General features: G+C 38.8%; 1 protein-coding gene across 1 annotated transcript in view; it reads left to right on the top strand.

Annotated features, from left to right (window-relative positions):
* The window catches only part of SYNPR (synaptoporin), a 135,346-nt gene extending 110,461 nt beyond the window's left edge, over positions 1-24,885 (top strand). Inside the window, exons 4-5 of the mRNA XM_004676009.2 lie at positions 19,392-19,583; positions 23,215-24,885. Of these exons, the coding sequence (XP_004676066.1) occupies positions 19,392-19,583; positions 23,215-23,472 (450 nt within the window). The 3' untranslated portion in view covers positions 23,473-24,885. The remainder of the gene's footprint in view (positions 1-19,391; positions 19,584-23,214) is intronic.
* Positions 24,886-25,907: the final 1,022 nt, after the last annotated feature.

Here is a 25,907-nt window from a genome sequence, read left to right as displayed (position 1 = left end):
GCTGAGAGGATTCACCAGAGACACAGTGGAGAACAGAAAAGGGGAATTGACTGAAATACACTGCTGAGGGAGCAGTGGGCAAGATGGAAGAAGTCTGCTGTGCTGTGGGTTACCTCCCTGGCTGGGGATCGAACTCGTACTGCAGTGGCTGTGGATACTTCATAATGCTGTGCTTAAACCTGTAGTGCAACCAGGGAAGTCCCCAACTGTATAATTTCAATGGGGTAAATATCACCTTGGATATGTCTTGATAAAATAACTTTCTAAGAGCCTGACCCATCTGTTCCCAGAACTTCTTCAGTTCAGTGTGGATAAGTTCACCAAGTCAACATGCTGGGGTGGTAGTGCTTGCTGCTCTAAGATACCCTGGAATCCTACATTCTCATAGTGAGGTGTCCACTGTGGAAAAAGGAACCACCATCTCTTAACCAGAAACCTGAGGATTTTCTGGGATGCCCCCACCTCAAAATTAAATCCCTCACGCCCTCCATTTAATCTTTGTCCTTATTCTCCCTTCCTTGACTTCAGTTGCTCCTTCCCTGATCCAGACTAGGGTCAGCCCTTGTTGAAAGTATGACACTAACCACCTAGAGGTCTCCTTTCCCTTCCCCTAAACACCATTTCTTTGAAGCAGAATTGCTCTCCCTGGTGGTGCAACTGGTTAAAGCACCGCATTATGAAGCTCTCTGAAGCCACTGCAGCACGAGTTCAATCCCCAGTCAGGGAGGATTTTTGTGTGCTTTAGCCCAATCTTATATTCCCAGTGTTTGATCCCCAGTCAGGGAGCTGACCCACATGGCACGGCAGACCTCTCCTGACCTGCCCACTGCTCTGCTCAGCACTGTACTTTGTCAGTCTGCCTGTTCTGCTCCCCACTGTGTCGCTGGTGAATCTTCTCACCCACCACACCGCTGGCTTTTACCCCAGTTTTGGAAGCATAAATAAGTAAATCTTAAAAAAAAAAAAAAAAAGAACTGCTGTTCAGTCCTTACAAAGCAAATAAACCAAGGCTGCATTTCTCTAGCCTGACTCAGAGCCCTGTGCCCGTATGTACACATGACTCCTTTGTTTTCTTCAGGTCCCCAGTCAAAACCTACCTTCTCCTTAGAGTTCCTTGGCCACGCTACTGAGAATTTCAGTACCTACGTATCAGTCCCATCATATCACTCTATACTTCTTTTTGCATTATTTCTTCTCCATAATGCCATGATCCAAACAGCCACATAATTCACCAATATCTTTATTTGCCATCTGTCTCCTTGTAAGAAAGGAGATTCTGTAGGGATTTTTGTGTGCTTTAGCCCATTATTATATTCCCAGTGTCCACTTGGTATGTGTTAGCATGTAGTTGCCCATAGCTCATTATAAACCACAAGAAAACTTGTGATGCATTATTTTAAGGAAGAACACTCTGGCACTTCTCCTTAGTTTTGAACACCACACATGGGATGGTGGGGAGGGGGTAAAGTGCTCCATTTTTTAATTATTAAAGATGAACTATGAATTTTCATTTGTAAGTTCTTCACATTCATACTTTAAAATAACTATGATATGACACAATTAAACTTGTTGCTCTCTAATGGCTAAAGAGAAATTTGTCCTCACATCCATGTTTTATTTAGCAAGAAAGAAGTTAGTAACTATTCAGAAAAGAAAGCTCCTCATTTCATCATTATTGATATGAGTAAAGTTCATCCAAACCTCTATAGAATAGAACTCACAGTTTTGAGAAAGTCCTGCTTGTCTTTTGGGAAAATATATGTATATTAATAAAATGCAGGTGATCTAGGAAACACAACAGCATCTGTAAGAAAGGTTGCATTTCTTTCCTAAATTCATGGAAATTAAGTACCCTAGAGCAACTAAAAATGTGACTCCGAAAATAGTACTTTAATAATGATGCTTTGCTTGGAGTAATACAAATCCTAAGTCAGAGACAACCTGTGGGGAGTTTGATGGCTGTGTCAGTCTCAGAATAAGATGGAAAGGAATATCCCCCCAAAACGAGGCTCACAGTGCAGTACAAGGATCTCAGAAAGAAATGCAATGGGCAGTGGCTGCTTTCTTCCAAGTGGTAGAGGCATTATTAACCTAACACAAGTGTCAGGCTTTATTAACACTGCATCAAGCTGATTTGACTTAGTTTCCACGCAGTCAGCCTCTGGTCCTTATAGCTTGTGAATTGTCTCACTCGGGTTCAATGGGTTGGCCTCAGCATACCCACTCTCACTTCCAGTGAGCTCACAACCAGTGACCTGCTTTGGGAATTCATTCCTGACAATTAAGTTTTACTGTTAACCAATCCTGACCTATGTCTAATATGCCTGGAAGTAATCATGCTAAAAGCTCATGTAATGAGTGTTTTGTTATATCTCATTCAAATCCTCCACTTTATAGATCAGGAAACTGAGGGCAAGAGCATTTAGAAATCTTAGCTAAGGCACACAAGTCAGTATGAAGTGCCAGAGCTGACTTTAGAACCCTCGCAACTAGCTCCTGTGCCCTGCTGAACGTCTGAAGAACCAGAGAAGGGGAGATGGTAAAGAAGAGCACTCAAAGGGCTGTCTCTCCCACAGGCCTGGGCACTGTCAGAATAGCTACATGCAAAACAGAAAAAAGGCTCATCGAAACTGTGTTCTGCTTTGACACTTCATAAATTGCTTCAAGGGAGTGCTGGGTCGAGAACCCTGATTTTGAAGCCTTTGGATAAGTGGGGTGGGACAAGGGCAAGTTGCCACTACACAAAACCTCGCAAAAAACCTCGTGGCCATTCCAAGTTAACAACATTGTGGAGTGCATTTAATGTATGGTTATTCAGTGATATGTGTTTATCAAATAATAAAAGCAAAATTAACAAACATACACAGAATATATAGAGTTGGGGGAAAGTGCAATTTGTCCATCATCAGATCAGGAATTATATCACAGCCATAGCTCCGTCAGCTCCCTCAGAGTCACAGTGGGCATCTCCCTGAATCGAAGCAGTTCCTGACTTCAAAGATAGGCAATTTTCATCTATGGTCCCTAAACCCAAGCCCACAATTTTGTGCACACACAAAAGCGAGGCTGTCACTCACTATGGGAGATTTGAAAAGTTTTATCACAGACTATTTCCATTCTTGGTGATTTTCCCATTACAAATGACTCTAGAACCCAGCACCACTTGCATGTCATTCAGCTCTCACATTTCCCACACATTTAAAAGGTCATTGTTATTGCAAGTGTGGATTTCTTTTTTTTTTTTAAAGATTTTTATTTATTTGCGCATACAGAACTGGGGTACAGGCCAGAGATGCGGAGGGTGAGAGGATTCACCAGAGACAGAGTGGGAGCAGACAGGCAGAAGTACACTGCTGAGGGGAGCAGCGGGCGGGTCAGGAGAGGTCTGCCGCGCCATGTGGTCACCTCCGGGGCAGGCGGGAATCGAACTCATGCGGAAGTGGCTTTAGCTTCTCAGTGCAGTGCTTTAACCCGCTGCGCCACCAGGGAGGGCCCAGGGATTTCTTTTTAACTGTAGCTACATGTGATTACCTTTAAGTTACCTTTCACCTTCTCTTGAGATCATCAAAACCAAGCATTTGCAAGCTGTTTATTTCCCAGGTGTTTTCCAATGGCTTCATACATGGGATGGGGGTGGTTCCCCCAATCTAGGACTAGGGTGTTACCTACTGAACCTCTAGAATAGGGTACAAACAGCTTTTGTACTCTAAAATTACACTTCCTACTTGGCTTTATTTTTGTAATAGTGAAAAAGAATTTAAGGAATGATATTATGTGTGGCAATTAACAGGGGCATATCTGCAAACTGGTATAAGGTTATTATACCATTCAACTAATTTCTGCAAATTTGTGTGGAATCAGGGTCCTCTTTGTGACTAAGAATATCTTAGATAGAACCTTCACTTTTTAAATAGCTTATTTCTTCCTCTCATCAACAGAATTCAATATAGCACATAATGAGAGCTCACATTAGCAGATTGTAATATGCTGTAGGTCAAGTGGTACCCACATAGCAAACTACTCATACCCAGATTCTAATAATATGCAGCTTAACTATGTACATATTATTAGTATTTTTGTCTAGTATAATTAGTCCTAATCCCTTGAGACTTAGCTCCACAGGTTTCATTAAGCAGGTTGTTTGGAAAAAAAGGGAAACCAAAAAAAAAAAAATCAGCATTTGTATGTTTCTTCTTTATTTGTAAGAGTTTTACTCTATCTGCTTATATTGATTAGATCTAACATTAGAATAGGTGCTGTCACCTATGCAAAGATATGTGCCCCCATTCCAGTCAATAATCTAAAAAAACCCTTAATAACTGCAGTTCAAGCTCTGGAGTCAAACTGTTGATGTTCTGGAGCTACCACCTGCTAGCTGAGTGGGCTTGGGCAATTTATTTACTTTCTTTGTGCCTCTATAATTAATAGATATAATAATACCTACTCTATCAATGAGAGTTAATGGGGTTACCAATTAGCACAGTGCCTGGTACATAGAAGCTGCTCAATAAATGTTGCAAGAGAGAAAGTAAAAAGAAAGTGGCCTTGACATTGAATTGGTAAAATGAGGCCTGCTTGTCGGAATATAAGACAGAATGGTGCTGTTTGCATAGTGGTGTGGGAAGGCTCTTTGAGAGTGGTAGATGCTGGAGGAGACTGGGAAGTTTTATGGAGGACATTTCCTCTTTGGCTCAGTAGGACTTCCTCCAGGTTTGTCATGAACCAGCAGCCCTGGCATGCTTTGGAAGCATGTTAAAGATGCTTATTCTCAGATCTTCTCCAGACCTACATTTCAACGAGATGATCATGAGAATTATGGCATTAGAGACACATCTTGCCTCTCAGTGCTTTCAGGCCTGTCCTTATCTCTTACCACACACAGCAGCACTTATGGAACAATAGCATTGAGGAGATTATACTCCCAAGCTCTCCCACTGCCTCCACAAAAAAGTTATGAATATTAAATACCATCAGCTAAATATTGGAAACATGATGGAACTGACAAAAATAAGTGGAATCAGCAAAATAAAGATTGAAGTATGTTTATGCTTCAATTAATATTTATGCCTTGTCAGGTAAAAATCACAAATATTTAATTCTTCCAGATTGAAAATGACAGCCAAGAAATATATGATGACTCTTGGGAATTTGTAGCTGAGATTCCCCAAATCCCCCAGCTGACAAAAATATGTATCCCCCTAAAATGCAATGACATTTCAATGCCATGTACAATACATTCCCCTCACACACTCACCACACAGCACAGTGTTTTGGTGAGTTACTCTTTGGATACCACACATATTGCAGACAGACAGGCTGACATCCATCTTCATCCACACTGCTACTTTTTCATGTCTACCCTCCTTCTGTTCTTTGGCACCTCCTCAAATCATGCTGGTCAGACAGAATCCTTGCTCAGGAATAAACTTTTAGGAAGAGGGGAGAGAACAGAGATGGGGAAACAATAGTATCTATCACTGACCCCGTGCTTAGTTTTGCAATATATTGTATGACAGTTTATTCTTGCTCTTTTCGTTCTAGCAATAACTTTCTAAGACAAGCTACTGAATCTGCTATTTCAACTGAGGAAATAAAAACCTACAAATTCAAATAGATTGCAAAAGAGGTGAAGTAGCTGAGATTCAAACCCAGGTCTACATTCTCTCCAATGAACAAAGTCAAGCCAACATCTCAGAATGCACTAGCCATCTTTTTGAGGAATGACTTCTGATTTGTAATTCAAATGTAATATTTCCCCTCACTTTCACATCATACGATGAGTGGGAAAGTGGCAAAGGAATTTGCTGAAGTCTGACTGAATTGAAACTGTGGATGGTGAAGTACAGGATAATTTCCTCCCTGGTATTTCAGAAGTTCTTCATTTTAACCATCTGTTGCTGGCTGACAGATGGGTTGATGTATGACAGAATAATGGGTCTTCAATTCTAGAAAGACATAAGGAATGCTTGAAAAATAGCAGCTCTTTTCATGAACCTAACTGCTTGCTCACTTATAAAAAAAAAAAAATGCTGGTGGGAGGGAGGTGTGAAATGTAATCATAATCCTTCCCCTAAACAGAAAGCTTCTCACATTGCCAAAGGTCAAATGCAGTAAAATATATCTATTCTAAAACTGCTAAAATTTTCAAACCCTGTCATTTAAAAGAATGCAGGAAATGTATGCATAAGGAAAAATGTTAAAATAATGTACAACAGAGCCTGCCTGGTGGTGTAATGGGTTTAAAGCACAACACTGTGAGGTGATCCTCAACCACTGCAGCATATATTCGATCCCAGCCAGGCAGGTGACCCACATGGCACAGCAGACCTCTCCGTCTTGCCCTCAGCAGTGTATTTCAGTAGATTCACCTGTTCTGTTTCCCCATTCTGTCTCTAGTGAATCTGCTCACACCTTGCACCTCTGGCCTGTACCCCAGTTATTGTATGCACAAATAAATAAAATCTTAAAATAAAATAACCCACAACAACCTTCTTTCATCTTTATCTTCCAGCCATTCAATTTTCTTTTTAATAGTGTTTTAAGTTTCTTGTATCTTTCAGATAATTCAGGAAACACAGATTTTTGAAATCCAGAATTTTCCTCTAAGTGACTCTGCCAAAATATTTTTTCCTTTTTTTTCTTCTTGCATCCACTTTTTTGTTTTCAATGCGTGTGGCTGTGTCTGTGTATACATATGAAGTCATGTATATGCCAGGCATTTGACTCAGCACTAGGGACATGTGTGGCTAAGCAACTCCCCTAAGAAACTTAGAATCCAATGAAAGATACTAACACATGAACAGAATTTAGATAACACATACTGTGTGCCTTCTGAGAATCTAGCAATGTTCAAGGCATTTATTGATCAAAGCAGTGACTCCTTCTCCCAAGTGAAATTTCAAATGACCTTAAATGTCTTTTCCAGACATAATTGCAACCAGATGAAATATTCACTCACACACACACACTCATTCTTAGATCCTGTTTATTGTCAATAGGTTTAAAGCTCTTCCTACAAAGAAGCACTGGCTAAAACTTTAGACTAGGTTAGTGAAATGTTGGCAATATGAATTTAACCTCAGCAGAGTGATTCTTCTTTATTTTAATAAGAACATATGAAAACAAATATGCAGACATTAACAGCTGAATTCATGATCAAATGAATGACCAAATCACATCATGTTACTTGAAGATTACATCATCTTTATCACCATCAACCTCAGAACCATTAATACAAACCTCAAAATATTTTCGTCTCCATGCTTAACACTTTTTAATTAATTTCAATCTTCACAAGAGCCTTGTAAAGTAAGCTTCTATTCCATGGTAATGATTGTAAACACTGAAGCATAGAGAGTTTTTTTAATTCATGATCAGTTTGTCTTTATTGCATATATCAGCTCATATATCAGCTCTTGTCTTATCTGGGAGGTGATCAGTAGTGTGGAATAGTAGGATTATGTTTTCAAAGAGTACTTGACAGCTTGGATTTATCTCGACAGTTTCTTCCCACTCTACTATTATGTAATTCTGGAGGAGGGAGATGTGCATTTTTTCCAGTTTCAGGGAAAGGGATTTCAAGAGAATGTAGCAGGGTTCAAAGAGAAGCTGACTTGGTTCAGAAAAAGCAATAAAAGATCTGTAGTATTTTCTGAATCAGAATTTTGCAGTATAGCTTCCCTGAAATAATGTCCTATGAAACATCCACTTTTAAATATGGCTATGGTGGCAACTTCAAAATAGTTAGACAAATTGAGAAATCACTTTGGATTATCTGATGTTTTAATTATCCATGACTCTACTTTTTACACAGTACGGAGGATGAAAGGTAATTGTGTCTTCTTTTTCTAAAAGTTTGTGTGTGAGAGAGAGATCACATATATATGACTCCCATATTGTTATATATATATATATATATATCAGAAATCAGTGCTGGAATAATATTGCACACCCAATAAAAGAACAGCATAGCCATGTGGAGAGATGAAGCTCAAATCTAGCTGCTTTTGACTTCAAGCATCCTACCATGTCTGTCCAGATGTTTTATCTCACACTGCCCAACATCTGGTGTTTTCCAGATATGTTTACAATACCCAGATGTTTCACATCAAGTAAATAAAGCTGGTGGTTCATTGCCTAAATCTTAACATTTAGTTAAGTTGCAGTCCCCAAAATATTTTATAAATACTAAAAACACATACAAATAAAAAGGCTGATATGATGTTCAGTAAACACCTCCAGGTCCAGATTCACCCTTGACGAATTCTACAAATGCAACTTTCCCCAGTTATGTTTACCATCCCTCTGGTTTCAACAGTTACCTCACCTCTGGTCTAGGATCTCATACTTCTTACTGGTTACTATTTGTAAAGAATGTCATTTTCTGTGTAAACTAACATATCCCCTAGAAATACTTAACCCTAATTGTTTCCCTAAACTTGCAAAGTTTTAAAAAAATATATTTATTTATTTATGCATACAGAACTGGGATACAGGCCAGAGGTGCAGAGGGTGAGAGGATTCACCAGAGACAGAGTGGGGAGCAGAACATGCAGATGTACTGAAAAACAATGCTGAGGGGAGCAGCGAGCAGTTCAGGAGAGATCTGCTGCACCATGTGGGTCAGCTCCCTGACTGGGGTCGAACTCGACTGTAGTGGCTGCAATAGCTTCATCGTGCTGTGCTTTAACCCATTGTGCCACCAGGGAGGGCCCTAAACTTGCAAACTTTTACAGTATGAGGGTCCAGAAAGGCAGGTATATCCTCTTGCCAACATTTAGATATGAAAACAGACCCACCCCAGAATTTATGTACTACTCAGGCCCACTTTATTTATTGGTTACATTTCTAAGAGAGAGTGAGTTGCCAGTGAGCACGTGCAGAGAACCAGGAGCCTCAACAGCCATGTGGGTCACTAACACTCCCAAAAAAACAAGTAGTTCTTCCCTCTTCAGTTCAATCTTTCCTCTTCACATTTAAAATTCCTTCTGTTGGTGGTATAGCCCCCAAGTCTTCTTGGTTCTGACTAATGGCATCATGCTTCCTTCTTAGACAGAGTAAGCAGGTCGTACAGAGAAACTCAGACTTCTAGATCCCCAATTCATAAGTCTCATAGATAAGCCATTTTGTGGTATATTTATTACTTGACATGATTCTACTTTGACAACACCCAAGGGATAAATCTACAAAGATCTGGGATACAACCAGATCTTTGTAGGTTTCCCTGTTCCCCTAGACTGATAAGTGCCTCACATGTATACTTTTTTTTTTTTTCAAAACACCAAGTCTTTTTCCTGCAAAGAAATCACAATTACATATTCTTCTGACATTCTGACTCTTTCACCAGAATGAATATTGGAACCCTATCTTTTTCATTTAGCTCTGTATTCCCAAGACTCGCTGATTAATCGATTCTTAATAGGTATTTGTTAATAGAGATACGCTGAGTAAATGAAAGCCCAATGAATAATGTCAGTATACCTCTATATTAAATTATTCAGTTATTATAGGTAGTAGAATTTTCCTGTATCCGTACTAATCAAGAGTGAACCTTGAGTCACATGGACATGTGTGTATGTATGTATCCATGTGTGTGTTTATGCTTAGTGAAACATACATATGGGGGTGGGAGTTTATTATTTATCAGGCACAGGACTAAGCACTTTATTAAATTAAATTAACTTATTATTTATACTTGGCAAAAACCTTGTAAAAATGTCTTTATTGCCATTCTTATAGTCAGCAAAACTGAGACTTAATATACTCCCAGAGCTAATTAGCAAGCAATTAAGATTTAAACCCACAGTTACCAGCTTCTGAAGACTAATAGACTTAAGCCTAAGTGGCACTTTATTTTCTATTCATACTAAGACCTAGCATAAATTCCTTCAATATTAAGTAAAATAACGTCTGTAAAGGGTTTAGCCCAGTTCCTGTTTCATAATAAGCAATCAATTGAAGCTATTACTCTACTACCATTATCACTATTACTTTATTTTTAAGTCTCTAATTTCTAATACTACAATGAACTTGTTTGGGAAGATATAAGCTATTTGTAATGAAAAAGGTTAGGCAGGGCCAACTGGAAATCCCATTATATTTTAAGGATTCTTTTAACATGTCATTTGCAGTAACACTGCAACAAGCTAGCGAACTTCAAAAATGCACCCCCTTGCACCAAGATCATGAAAGCAATCGACTGTGAGAGAGCTAATTGTAAGAAAGATAATTATCTGAGAGGTGCAAAATATTTTTGTCTTATTTTCACAAGAAAACTTAACAAACAGGAAACCACAGTTCCATAGCTGAGCAAATACAAATCAGTTGTCTGATGAAGTTGTCTAGGGTCAGACTAGAAAAGAAAAAGCACAGTTTGTCAATCACAATCAAATTTAACTTAAGAGATAAAGAAATGAAGTCCTATATTGATCTCAAACCTAAGCCAATTCTTAACACATGAAATATGATGATTGATTATTACCTGGCTCTTGTAATAGAACATAGGCACCCAATACTCTTCTCTTTTGCAAATCCTGATTAATGGACAGTGTGGCAATAGTGTCTCTTGCACTTATAAATAAAAGAACCCCAGCAGTATAAAGAAAAAAGGGAAGCAATTGAGAGCTGAGAAAAGATAGCCTACCCGATCATAAAAATATAGGTTACCTACCCTCTCATAGGAATATATTGGCAATAATGGAATATAAATTGGAATATAGTGGGTGAAAGGACAGTGTGCTAGACAGACAAATCAATGGATTTAGATACAAATAGATGGAATTTGCCATCTAGCTTGCCTAATTATGTAATGTCTATTAGCGCTCACCCTACTCTTCATTTGTGAAATAGAACAACCAACAGCCACTTCACTGGGTTATGGTGAGGTTGGACAAAGGTGAAATGTATAAAGCCCTTCAATATCATGCCCAACACATGGTGCCCCTCCACCACAGCCGATTGGGATGTAACAAGGATTACCTGCCAGGGAAGACAAGTGAGAGGCTCTAGACCTTGGGTGCAAACAAACCTGGCAACTTAATGACTCTGAGACCTCCATCAACATACGTAGTAGTTCTGAACCTTGGCTTCTCTAAGTGGTATTTTAAGGCCCGTAATAACCGCCCATAACTTGTAGCCATATGTTCTAATATTGCAACTTGATTTTTCTGAGGGGTCTCTAACAGTCACAGAGTGCTTTCATAATAGATAAAGAATAGAGATTCTGGAACTCAGTTCTCTGTGTCCAAATCCTGACTCTACATCTTTCAAGCTGGAGTTATGTAGTAATCTAACCAAGCTATAAAATGATACCACATATCTCATACCATCTCACCAGCCACCATGGTGCCACCTGTCTGAAAAATAGAGGGAGCAAGTCAGTCTTTCCCCTACATTAAGCCTAAAATGCAGTTGCCATTTGGCTGGACTGCCCCTAGAGTCCATCCTTCCTCTGCCTACCAGTGCAAAAGGCCCAAGACTCACACTGACCTGCCTTCTGAGCTCCATAAGGTCATTGGGGGTGATACATCAGGCCACTATATCAACCCACTTACAGACTCCTACAGCCCTGGAGGAACATGAAAGGTCTTCTGGACTTGTAAAAGCTGAGGTGAAGGATGGCAACTATGACCATCTCGGATTCAAGTACAGAAGAAAACTGTGAGGTCAGTGATCTCTCACTTGACTGTGGTTCTAACTTGTTAAGTATAGCATTGGCAACATATGGCTATTGTACACTTAATTAAGATGTGCTGTAGTTATAATACACACTCCAGATTGCAAAGGCTTAGTACCAAAAAAGTAGAATATATTACTAATAATTTGATACTGACTATATGAAATGACATATTCTTATACATTAGGTTTTATTTTGTAAATGCATATCACATATTAATATCATTAACATACATTTCTCTTTTTTAATAATATAATAGTTTATTTTTACATCATTTTGTGCATTTTTTCATCTCAGTTGTAATCCCCATGGGCTTCCCATCACCAAATCACCCATGTGCCATCACCATAGTCCAGTGCATTTCCCTGCCCCCACATTTCTCTTTTTTAATGTGGCTGCCGTAAATTACATGATTTACAGCCCCAACATTCCATTTCTATTAGACAACACTGGGTTAGAATCCCAGTGTTTCTACTCTGGCATATATCAAAGTCTTTTCCAGACTTCAGATATTCTTATGTCTTGCTCTGAAGACCTGGGCAAGAACTACTAACTGAGGTCCTTTAAAGTAAATGAATTTCTTAAACTAAAATAATATGTATTTTTGAAAATCATCTGGTGCCACTACTAGAAATAAGCTTTATTTGACATAATTAGAAGGTAAACTTCGAAATGGTTCAGTGGGTAGCCCAGAGCCCTGTATTCTAGCCAGCCACCATTGTTAACCTGTAGGCTCTGAACCTGGGGACTTGATAAAGAGGTTTCAAAATAGGTGTTTGGGACAGAGTAGCACCCAGCTGAGACTTTCTCGTTTTTCACTCAGTGTAATTCAGTGTTATTTGTTATAACTTGGACATATCACTTAACTTCCCTGAACCTAGCTGACTCATCTATAAAATCGGTATTATTATCTTCATCATGACACAATTGTGAAGATGAACTGGTCTTTGATCATTAAAACTTTTCTTTAAAGATTTGTTTATTTATGCACACAGAACTGGGTGCACGGGCGGTGAGAGGATTCACTGGAGACATAGTGGGGAGCAAAACAGACAAATTGACAAAGTGCAATGCTGAGGGGAAAAGCAGGTGAAACAGGAGAAGTCTGCTGTGCCATGTGGGTCACTTCCCTGGCCACGAATCAAACTTGTGCTGAAGTGGCTGTAGCTTGCTTTGTAATCCTGCACTTTAACCTGTTGCGTCACCAGGGAGGGCCCCCTGATCTCTAAGCCTTTTTAGCATCTAGTGTGTTTAAAAACTGTAGGTATTCATCAGAAGTCAGTGCCATTACTGATAGCACTTCAAATGATATAATGAAACAAATCTGTAACTGGACAGAAAGTTCTTCTATCCAGCCAGTGCTTAGCTCTTCTCTCTTACAAGACAAATCCAAAGCTCTCCCCAGGGCTGAACTTCCATCACGTTGCTTGAGTCCTGTGTTCCCTGATCCACGGCTTCATTCTTAGATTCCTAGAAGTTGATAACAAAGTGAGCCACTTACACTGAGAGTGTGATTGAATTTGGGAATTGCCAGTTTCTGGTTTAGGCTCTCAGGAGTATAGAACTGGTATAAGACTCTGGTCTAGGAGTCAACCACAGAAAAAAGAGCAAAGCCAGCAAGAAGACAAAGCAGGTTAATGATGATTAGGGGTGAAATACTAACAATACTTACTAATAAATAGAAGTGAAAGGATTATCTGTTACCAATACTCTCGGGACTGTGGTGTGAAACTGTTAAGATGTTGATAGTTTATCTGCCTCTAAAATAGTAAATTTTCTGTCATCAAAGATGACTCCCTCTTCTGCAACCTAGACTGATCCATGACAAGCATCTTTAATATATCAAATCACATTCTAATAAAAGCGAGTTTGTTAACAGCAAAATAGGAGAAGTTGGGGTAACAAACTAAATGAAAACAAGCCACCCAGGCAGCTTTACTCCAGTCTGCTCCCTCTGCCCCAGAAAGATGTTTTCTTGGATCAGGGAATTTATTTAGCATATTGCAGAAACATAACCAAGTTGCATGTCAGTGTTCTTTTGGTACAGAGATCAGTTGCTCAGAGCATATTTTATAAACCATTTCAAGAACCATGAGCACATCATTTAACTCTCTTGGCTTAGTTTCTTCACATGTAATATGGGGCTAATAGCAACTCCTCTGGCCATTTCTTGGGACTTTGGGGACCATGTAAATCCCAAGCTTAAGAGCTTTCTGTAAGCCGCCTCTCCACTCTATGGGAATAAATAACACAAACAACAATAGCAGAGATATTTTCAAAGGGTCAACATATGCACTATGATAATCTAGCAGTAAATGTTAAAAATGTGTCTTAAGTTTCTTATATGCACACTATGCTAGACGAAAGGTTGCATTTGTAACTGGATTCTTATCTGCACCATCAGAAGAAAATCACTTCCCAAGAGCAAGGCATTTTACCTCTCTTGATGCAGGGAAGGTTTTTTGGTGGGCCATCACATGACATTATATAATGAGGGAGAATTATTCCTTATTGAATTTAACACAAGTCTTCTGACTAGGGCTTGCTAGGATTTCTTTAATATCCCTGTCATATTTGGTTGTCTCCAAAAGCATGGACATACATTAACAGCTACATTTTCAGGTATTGTGTTTGCAATGGATAGCATTTATATTTGTAGCTTTCTTCTATCAATGGCAGTTGTATTGGTTTGGTATTATAACATGCATAGAATTTCCTTCTAAGACAGCTTTATTTATGTAAAAAAGGGCAACTTGCTTTGTATGAAATATTAAACAATAACAGAGTTGCATGGATAAAATCAAACTCATAATAGTTGATACCTATTATCAATAGTATTAAAATGACCACATTTTGAGAACATCAATTCAAATATTTATCCACATAAAATACACCAAAGAGCATCCCTCCCCCCTTTTGCAGAAAGCTTATTCTGTGCTACAGTGTGTCAAGCTGGGCATTAAATATAAGTAAAGTATTTAACCCGCGTAGGCTTCAGTTTTCTCATAAGTAAAGCAGGGCTAACATAAGTACCTATGTCGTAAGGTTAACAATGCCTGTAAGTGCTCAGCAGAATGCTTTATAAATATAAATGACAGCTGCAATTGCTGGGGTTCCTGAGACACCACAATTCAGAGCAACTTCTGTTGCCCTGTCCCTCTGCACCACACTGTCCACCCAGGGAATGTCCTGCATGTGGCACACCAGTGGGTTCCCTTCCCTGGGTTCCAGTTGGGTTTGGCCACTGGGGACACTCAGCAGGAGATTATATACTTGGTGTAAGAAGGGTCAGGGATTTTCTCCCACTATTTCTCACTTGGCAAGAAATCTCAGAATCAGGCTGACACCCAAAATCAAAAATAGAAAATTTCAGACTAATACATACATTAGCTAGACTCTTCGACATCTCTCTGCATCTTCAGATTTGCTTAGTTATAGCTGTCTGTTTTCTATCACTAAGCAAAGTGTGGCTGGAGGCTACTTTTTGATATCCTTTGAAGCAAAAACTCTCAATTCTGCTCACATATTTTACTTGGTCTAATTATAAATCCTGATGCAGCTGTAAGAACAAATAGAGCCATCTGAAGTTTTGTCTGGGAGAGTCATTGATATAATCCATCACTGCCTTGATCACATTGCCATCTTGTTTTGACTTGGTCTAATTATAAAGTTAGAAGTGTTTAAAAATATACAAACAGGCCCTCCCTGGTGGCGCAGCGGGTTAAAGCACCTAGAAGCTAAAGCCACTTCCACATGAGTTCGATCCCCGCCTGCCCCTCAGGTGACCACATACATGGCAGACCTCTCCTGACACACCCGCTGCTCCCCTCAGCAGTATACTTCATCGATCTGCCTGTTCTGCTTCCTACTCTGTCTCTGGTGAAGCCTCTCGCCGCCAATGAGCCTCTGGCCTATACCCCAGTTCTGTAAGCATAAATAAATAAATCTTTAAAAAATAATAACAGTAGTATACAAACATAGGCCCTCCCTGGTGGCACAGCGGGTTAAAGCACAGCACTAAGAAGCTAAAGCCATTTCAGCATGAGTTCGATCCCCACCCTGGAGGTGATCCACATGGCCCGGCAGACCTCTCCTGGCCCACCTGCTGCTCCCCTCAGCATATACTTTGTCAGTCTGCCTGTTCTGCTCCCCACTCTGGCTCTGGTGAATCTTCTCACCATCTCTGCACCTCTGTCTTGTACCCCAGTTCTATATGCATAAATAAATAAATCTTAAAAATGGATTAAAAAGTATATGTGTGTGTGTGTATACAAACATATAAAGCAAAATAAAAATAATCTCTAGTCCTACCATTTGCACACAGTAAATTCTTCTATGGTGTTGCATACCTTAAGTGGGATTTTTTAAAGCAAAATTGGGATTATTTTGTTTATTTTTATTGTGTCTTTTTATTCTGTTATTCATCATTATTCAAAAAATGTTTCTAGCACCTCTCTGCCAAGATGCAGTGATGAGTAAGATATACAAAGTCCCTGCCCTGGAGGAACTGACATCTTAGTAGCATAAACCAGCAAACAAACATTTCCAGTCCTCAGAAACATTCTGTGAGACAGATATTGTTATTACCCCGCTATGGTGTCAAAATTCAACCCCGGCATGTCTGGTGATAGACTCTAAGCTTTTAGTGCCTATGAGATACTTCAGTACAATATATTGGTCCCTCATTATAAAATAGTAGTCTGAGGACATAGATCTTTGACTTTTATCATGAAGTTTGTATATGGAAAATCATTCTTTACTATCTTATACCTATATTAAGCAGGGCCTCAAATTCTGTTTTTTAGCATTTTAATGAACTTGTTTTAAATAAGATTATCATTATTCCTTACAGTTAACATGAGAAATAGTATATAATAGCCATGCTAGAGGTCCTGGCATTATTATAGATGACCATGCTTAGAATCCTGGCTCCCCCACTTACTAATTTAAGACTCTCAGCAGTTTTATTTGACCTCTTTTTGCCTCAGTTCCCTTAACTATAAGATGCACAAGAGATAAGTCTCTATTTCACAATGCTGTTGTAAGGACTTAAAACATGCAAACTTACAATAATACTATTCATATAATTAGTGTGTAATAAATGTTGTGTCGTCACTATTGCTAGTTTAACAAATAAACCTAAAAGTTTGATGCTATTTTCTTTAGTTTCCAATCGAGAGGTCTTCACATGATGTTGTCTTCTCTCTTAAATTTCCCCATCCTAATGACCTTTTATCAAGTCTGTTTCTGATTGGAATGGTAAAAAAAAAATCAATGGGCACTAACAAATATGTAATATTAAGAAAGCACAATCCGTATTACATATTTTTAATCCTATATGGGGCCTTGCCCAGTATTTGACACATTACTAAAAAATTTGACTGAATAAGGATGCATAAAAGAATGATCAAGTAAGGCACCAGGTTGAACATGAACTGAAAGTTGTATTTGAAACAGACAACCTGGCTTATTTATTTGTAACTCCTCCGTTTTCTAATTTAAACCCAAACGCTTGAGCTTCTTTATAAAATGTTTCTACTCATGTCAGAACAATGATCAATATATTTGTTTGTTTATACCTCCATCTTCTTCCAGAGGTGACCCAAAATGATTCACGAGAAATTTGAACCTCAAGATGGCACTAAAAATGCAAAGGGAGGTAGTTAAAGAAGGATGGGTATATAAAACAAAGTTAGGTGTAGGGTTAAAGTACCCTTGCCATAAACCCCTGTGAATGGGTTACAAATCAGCCCTCCATTTTCTAAAGCCAATGAAAATTGTCCGCTGGTGAGTTGACACATGTAAGTCACAACTGCACAAGACTGGATGAAAAGAGACCAGCTGCTCAAAAAGATTCAGCACTCTTAGTAGTGGATCCTTTAAAACACTCCCTACAAAAACAACAGCTTACCACATTATCATCACGCCAGCATCATTTGAGAGGAAGTGTTCCTTTAGTGTATCTGTCAGGATCTTGATGAAAAGTATTCCAGTCACACCCGAAGGGAAGGCAAACCAGAGAAAGTCACATGAGCCCTACCTTTGGGGAGGAAAGAAACAATGCCAGGTTTCCAAATTTAAGGGCATAGCATTCACAATAGAAAAGAAGTTTGGTTTTCTTGGTGTATCAAATTTACTATGTTCCTTTCAGTATTTTCATTATGTTTGGTGAGCAGTCTGCAACATTTTATTTTAGTCAAGCACAAATACAGTAAGTCTGAAAAAATATCCTGTGCTATATAATAGGGACTGCTTAAGTCTCAGACAGTGACCCTGCCAACCCTTGGAGTCAAGAGGGAGGATACAGCAAGAAGAAGCTTGGAGATTTAAAGACCACTGTGTGCTTCTTTAAACTGCTCACCTCCAGACCTGATAGAAATTTTATTTGACATGACCAAATAAGCTTCTTTCTCCTACTTTCATAGCAGATTGGTTTCAAAGTCAGATCTGGATTTGAATTCAAGCTGTGCCATTTTCCATGTGTTCCCTGAAATCTCTGTGCATCAGCTCCCTAATCTTTAAAGTGGACATTAAAAATACTGCCTGGGCCCTCCCTGGTGGCACAGCGGGTTAAAGCACAGCACTGAGAATCTAAAGCCGCTTCCGCATGAGTTCGATTCCCGCCTGCCCCGGAGGTGACCACATGGCGCAGCAGACCTCTCCTGACCCGCCCACTGCTCCCCTCAGCAGGTCCTTCATCAGTCTGCCTGTTCTGTTCCCCACTCTGTCTCTGGTGAAGCCTCTCACCGCCCCTGAGCCTCTGGCCTGTACCCCAGTTCTGTATGCACAAATAAATAAATCTTAAAAAAATATAATAATAATACTGCCTGGCCCTCCCTGGTGGTACAGGGGGTTAAAGCATAGCACTAAGAAGCTACAGCCACTTCAGTATGAGTTCGATCCCTATCCTAGGACGTGACCACATGGTGCCGCAGACCTCTCCCAACCCGCCCTCTGCTCCCCATTCTGTCTCTGTTGAATCCTCTCACCATCCTGCACCTCTGGCCTGTACCCCAGTTCTGTATGCATAAACAAATCTTTAAAAAAAAAATACTGCCTAACATATGTATAAGGATAATTATATGTAAATTATCTTGTCCTTAAAAGGTACTCAGGACATTATAGCTACTATCTCCCACTTAACACAGTAACAGGCATACAGTAAATAACACACAGGTCTATTAAATGAATAAGTAAACTAATGAATAAAGATTGCCATGCTGGAGCCTTTAAAAATTAGCAAATCTCTCTTAATGTTTGAAGTCATCCTAAAAGAGTGGTTAAGATCATGGGCTTAGGAGTAAATTGTCTGCATTTGAATTCTGACACTATCCCTGATTATCTGTGGCATCTCAGACAAATTTTCCACCATTGTTTACGTTAGTGTTATCGTATGCAAATGTGATATAGCCACTCCATTACAGAATTAGCATAAGAAAAATTTTATGAAGATTGTAACTGCTCCGAATTGTTCCTGAAACATGGTTGGCATTCAATAAATATTACTATTATTATTTTATGTAAATATACTGTCACAAAACATTCTTTCATTTCTTTTTCAGTACATTTTTTCCTTGTTTTAGTGCTATGGTATCTTGGGATTTTCCAAAAAGCAGGACAAATGGTTTCTACAAACTAATTGAGCTAACATTTCTTTTACTATTTTATCTCTTTTTCTTTTCTTTTTTCTTTCTTTCTTTCTTTTTTTTTTTTGTAGGACTTCATCGTCACTGTTGTCTTTTCATTCTTGTGGTTGGTGGGTTCATCAGCTTGGGCGAAAGGACTGTCCGATGTCAAGGTGGCAACAGACCCAAAGGAAGTATTGTTATTGATGTCAGCTTGCAAACAGCCCTCCAACAAATGCATGGCTGTCCACAGCCCTGTCATGTCCAGCTTAAATACTTCTGTGGTATGTTTTTCTTTTCCAATCTTCATTTGCCAATCAAGTGAATAAGAAAAATATCTTAGAAAGTCATCTTGGAAATATCTGCTTTCAAAAGTAGGCTAATCTAAAAGGTGACATTTCACTTCCTGTGCAGGATGAGCTGTTGCCCCTCACGATTTCTATTGTCAGAACCCATACACTTCAGTGCTGCCAATTACAGTCCTTAGTAAGAACCCAGCAAGTATTGGCAGCTGCTTAGATGACAGTCGAGTCAAAATTCCAAGCCAGAAGCAGATAAAAATAATAGAAAATTTAAGGCTGAAGCTGCCAGAAGTTAAAAGGAATATTTTATGGCATAGAGGTTTCCTGGGAAGAAAGCATTGTGTAAGCTGCACATAGTTAGAATGCATCGCATTGATTGGAAAAAAAATATTCACACCTACCTAGTAGGGTACAGAAAGAAATATATCCTATAAAAAGACTTATAATATTATGGTAATTTTTCATCATCTCTGTGTGTCTGGTTTGGTTGCTTGAGAATGTTGAAAAAGCTGAACTATATTAGTTGAACAAAGTAAAATATTATCATCCAGGGTATGGCTCTTAAAGGATGACAGAAACCCTGACAGATAGCTGGGACTCTTATTCTGTGAATGTAAGGCTTATGTTATTCCAAGAAAGAAGCTCTGTCTGAGAAAGACAAGCTATAGTGGCAGCAAAAAACAATAGTTACAGAAGAATAGAAGGCCCAGCGGTATTTGCTAAAGAAAAAACATTCGTTAGCAACCCTAGGAATAATTATCTTTGCATCAAGTTCACCTTATTTTTCTAGAGCTCTCCAAAATTTAATTTTGGAAGGTATTTAAGAAAGAAAAAGGGTAACTAATCAGCATCTTGTGATTTGACTGTGAATCTTGTCTGCGCAAGAAAATAAATACGGAAATGAACCATGTTTTGGGGTCTTGCAGTCACTTTTATTTATTTCTACCCAGATCTGAAAATGAATTGAGATGTACACTAAAATGCATTCGACTGCCTCTGTGGTTTATTTATAGATAGTATTTAATCAAAGTTTGTGAAACCCTGATCCACATATCTAGAAGAACAAAGATAAAATCATTTGATGTATTCACTAGTTTGAAAAATCAAAATAAACTATGACATCCTGCCTCGTCCATTTAATTCCATCCCTGGTGTCCCCAATAAATTTTTTGACTAGAAGAGTTTTGGGGTGAGAAACAATGTGAACTCTTAAAATCAAAATAAGGAATGGATGAAATCCAATGCTATGATATCTATGAAGGACAAATCTGGCGTTCCTATACTTCTAGATCCATATCGGCAAAAGGCCTTCCATCTCCTACTGACAGAGCTCAGTTCCAACTGTCTAAACAGAAAAATTCTCAAATCCCTGAAGTCTGTGTTTTCACCCCATTTCTGGAACTAATGTCTGTGTTAGTTAAGATATTTGGATTGCAAGTAATGGAAACTGACTCTTTATCAGGAAAAAAGAAAAACCATTGGAAGGATGTCAGGTAGCTCAGGAAATTGATGAGACCTAAAGAAACAGACTCTAAAAAGGCAATTCTACAGCAGGACCAAAGTTCTAGATATCAGATACCAAAGAACAGTGTAATCAAATTTTATCTGACATTGAATTAGTCTGCAACAGGATTCAAAGTTCCAGAAGGAATCTCAAGCCATTTGAACTTCCACTTGAACCTGCAAAGGAAATCAGATTTCTATTACCAAAAGCAAAGAAAACGAATATTTATCTGCTAAAACACAATAACTTTACTTCACTACAAACTTATTTGGTTCCAAGTCATAATAAACAAGCTTTTCACAAACTGTGAAAATGATTGAAAAGCTCGGAAAAATATCTTTCAAGGATAGGACCCAGCCCCAAGAACTGGAAGACTGTCAGGAACAGTTATCACCCATCCCTCTCTCTTTCTGCATGTTTGTAACATTATTCCCTTTTCAGATGCTCAATAGGGTGGGTTCTGTGATCCCCTTTTCTGCTATCTGATTCTCCAAACTCTCCAGTTATAACTGGTGTGACTATAGGGAGTGATTACTTGATTCATTTTGATCATGCAACTATCAACACTAATAGTACTTATTTCTGTTTTGTATCTCCCTTGGCAAGGAACCTAGAGCATGGCACAAAATGATGCTAAGTAAATGTCAATTAATGTTAAAGGAAGGAAAAAGGAGAGAATAGGAAAGAGAGAAGAAGAAAGGGAGGAGGGAGCCTGGATAAGCCATTCTTCAGTGAGACTAATTAGAGACCAAGATACTCAATTTTGGCTATTGACATCTGTCAAGAATATGGTCTAACTATCAAAGTTTCACTTCAGTTTATGTATGTTAAAAAGTAGTTTGGGGCATAATTACCAGTCAGTAAGCATTAACTAACCTGTCCAGCACCATCTAGCTGCTTTGTGAATATCCTTTTTAACCCTCATATCTGCCCCTCAAGGAAGTAATTATTGTCTTCATTTCATGTAAGGAAAAAAAAAAAAAAAGCAAAACAAAAGCTGATGTTCAGAGATAACACCCTTGCCCATGTCATAGAGCAAGTGCAAAGCCCAGCCCAAAGCGGTGGAGATGATTCCAAGACTGACATTTATTATGCCCCAGTCCCCCTGTTACTAAAATACTGAGATGCTTTGGTAAGTAACCCTTGCTCCAAGGCTCCATCTTGCTCCAAGGTGCCTCATCTTGACTAAAATAGCCCCCCACCCTCTCCCCAGGGCTTTCTGGCCAAACCCACCATCCAGCTACCAAGGGATACTTCTAGGACACTGCACCAGGCCTATGACCAAGCTCAAGTTCATTTTGATTGTTCAGTGTCTTGCCAGACTGGTGTTTTCTCAATATTCTTTAATGTCATCACATCTTTGCACCCTGTTGTTGTTATTTGTCTCTAACAGGAGACTCTGAAAGCTGACTGCCTGTGGTTATTCCCAGGTTAATTCATCACCTCTGGAAAAGACTGCAAAACAACTGTCCTGCACACTGTCATGCTTATCTCCACAGCTCCTGTACCATTGTTTGCTCCATGCTTTCTCTGACATGACTCAGGTCCTTAATGTTCTTACCATACATGGAAAATTTAAGTCTTAGCTAAAAGTGAAGGCAAACTTATAAATCAATGTTAAAAGGTGAATACTCAACCCCACACCCCTTAATGGGATCTTAAACACTGTGAGGAATACCTCATTTGGAGACTTAATGATGTAAGTTCAGACTGTGGAGTCAGATACAATAGAATATGAATACCATGTGACATAGCTTCTCACTCCTGTGCAAATGCAGTTCCCACATCTTTAATGTGGGGGTAATAGCTCCTTTCTCTTAGACTCATTAGTTGATACACACGAAATCCTTCATGTAGAAAGTATTACCTAATAAGCATTCAATAAATGCATGTATTTTCATACATTTATCAAGGAGTAAAACTAGGCGCCTAATTATTTGTTGAATTAGTATTGAAATGGTAATTCCAAAAGAAAAAGTGGAAGAGGCTTCACCATGGAAGAAAAAAGTTAAAAACTGGTGACTGATATTGTGAAGGATTTTCCTAAATTTGTGATTGAAGACAATTTCTGTTTGGTCTACCAACTCACTTACTTTGATCCTCCCTCAGGTCTTTGGATTCTTGAACTTTATCCTCTGGGCTGGAAACATCTGGTTTGTTTTCAAGGAGACCGGCTGGCACTCCTCTGGACAGAGATACCTTTCAGAGCCAATGGAGAAGCACTCAAGCAGCTATAATCAAGGTGGCTACAACCAAGACAGCTATGGGTCCAGTGGTGGGTACAGTCAGCAGGCGAGTTTGGGGGCCCCTGCTGATGAGTTTGGGCAACAGCCCACAGGTCCTGCTTCTTTTACCAATCAGATTTAACAAGGTCTTCTGTGTATCTTCTGGAGCTAGCCTCACCCATTTCCATTTCAGTGGTGAAGTTTTTAAGTTCCCATCAATTATTAATACAGAGAGTGTTTAATGTAAATCAGAAATCTGTAGTCCTCATTAAAGCAAAAAAGCTTGGGTCATGATAAATGATACTTAGAGATGAGCTGATGTGAGGAGATACATTATTCATCATAGATGGCTAGTTGGAGAGGACCTTATTAGATACACACATACTTTTATGGTCATTTTGTATGTGTGTTAAGGTTTTAGAAGCATTTTGTAGCTTAAAGTCTCTAGTATGTAATATGCATAAGGTAAATTAAGTAGCACTGAGTTTTCCTATGCGTTTTGATGTTTCAATGATTTCTATAAGACGGTTTGGTGTACCACAACAAGCATGTATTATTTTTTAGCTGTAGGCCCTGTAGGACTGTGAGACTTAACTATTTGTTTTAGATAATTACTGTGTATTTTTTTAATTTGATGAATCAATGCCCTTAAGATTTAGTGCATGAATAAGCATTTTCTCAAAAAAAATGAATATTTGAACTGTATTTATGAAAATTTTCCAGTTTGCACCATAAATTTGTTAAATGGACGTTTAAAATAAGATATTCACTACTTTGTATACTTGCAAATTTGTCTCTCTGGCTTTACTCAATCTTGACTGCATTGTAACTAAGGGTTGGAATTTTTTTCCCTATTGGTAGTTATTCAGTGTTACATATGATAATTGCCAAATATTTATTCTATTTACTTAGCTAAAATTTACATTCTTGTAACTTTCTATGGTGTTTTGTGGCTCTTATCCTACAGACTGTGAGTAATAGGTCCAGCAACTGTGTTTATTAAGTGTTGTTTTCTCAGAATAATGGAGATACAGATATCAGACACCATAATCAAGAAGCTATCTGAAATATTGATTTATAACGAAAATTCTGGAGAATCTACACTAGCAGGTAAATTTTTAAATCCTGATTGCTTATAAAGTTATTATGTTCCTTGATTTAATTATTAGAAATTCTCAAGTCAAAGCTCAACTTACTATTACTAATTCTGATTTGAGTATTATCCATAAATTAAAAATGACTTCCATGAACCACTCTATCCCAAAGAGGGTTCTCAAGAAATATTCCCCAGAATATATTTATTCCCAAGAAAATGCCAATCTTCACTTCTATGTTTAAATTACATAGAAAGCTCTGGGCCCAGTAGCAAGGGCAAGCCAAACATCTGTATTTCCAGATAAGAGTTGTTACTGATTTATAAGCTCATGTGATCTGTGATGTTAAAAGCATTTTAGCTTTGTTTCTTAGATGATACCTGTGACCAGTTTCTGGATCCTGTTGAATAAATCTGTATTGTGATATTTATTTGACCTTAATAAAGTTATTGCATACAATGCTGGCTGGATATTGGAGAATTACAACAATAGAATCTTGTTAGCTTTAACAATGAAAGAACAAGGAGTAAATGCACAATGTTCCCAGTATTTCACCCTGCCCTAGTCTGATGAGCCCCATGTTGTTCATTCATTCATCCCATCATTCCAGGACCTCCTGTGTAGCCTTTGCTAGGCAAGGTACTAGGATACAATATTGAACAGAGTCAGAAGCCTGCCCTACCAGTGCCTCAGTGAAGTTTATACTCTATGAGGGGAGCCAGACATTAAATTAATCACACCCCAGAATATTTTTAATTTTCAGGGTTATCCATATGTCTCCATGGTGAGAAAACATTTCATTCCTATAACCATAGAAATAATTTATATCAACAGCATTAGGATTTAATATACTATTGTTATGACAGGATTCTAGGACCCCCCCATGACCTACTTGCAGAAAAGAAAATTTTTTAATTATAATGTGTATCTCAATAAAATATCTAAATTATTTTTTTTTTAAAAAATCACACCCCGTGGCCCTCCCTGGTGGCACAGCGGGTTAAAGCACAGCACTGAGAGTCTGAAGCCACTTCCTCATGAGTTCGATTCCCGCCTGCAGCCTGCCCCGGAGGAGACCACATGGCTAGCCAGACCTCTCCTGGCCCGCCCGCTGCTTCCCTCAGCAGTGTACTTCGTAGATCTGCCTATTCTGCTCCCCACTCTGTCTCTGGTGAAGCCTCTCACCGCCCCTGAGCCTCTGGCCTGTACCCCAGTTCTGTATGCACAAATAAATAAATAAATCTTTAAAAAAAAAAAATCACACCCCGGTTATGCCATATACAACAAAGACACAGGACTCCACGAAAAGATAGATCAGAGGAACTTGAGTTACTTAGGGAGAACTCAAGGAGCTTAAGACTTGAAGACTGAGTAGGGTTTCCCATGGACAGTGTGAGAAAAATGAGTATCCCAGGTAGAGAGCGGCCTTTGCAGAGTTCTAGGTGGTAGGAGGCAGGGTCGCTTTATAGAGTTATCAAAGTAT

Source organism: Condylura cristata, unplaced genomic scaffold (assembly GCF_000260355.1).
Source record: "Condylura cristata isolate star-nosed mole 26May11 unplaced genomic scaffold, ConCri1.0 scaffold00004, whole genome shotgun sequence".
Classification (NCBI taxonomy): Eukaryota; Metazoa; Chordata; class Mammalia; order Eulipotyphla; family Talpidae; genus Condylura; species Condylura cristata.
The sequence above is the reverse complement of the archived record's forward strand: the minus strand, read 5'-3'. Positions and strand labels throughout refer to the sequence as shown.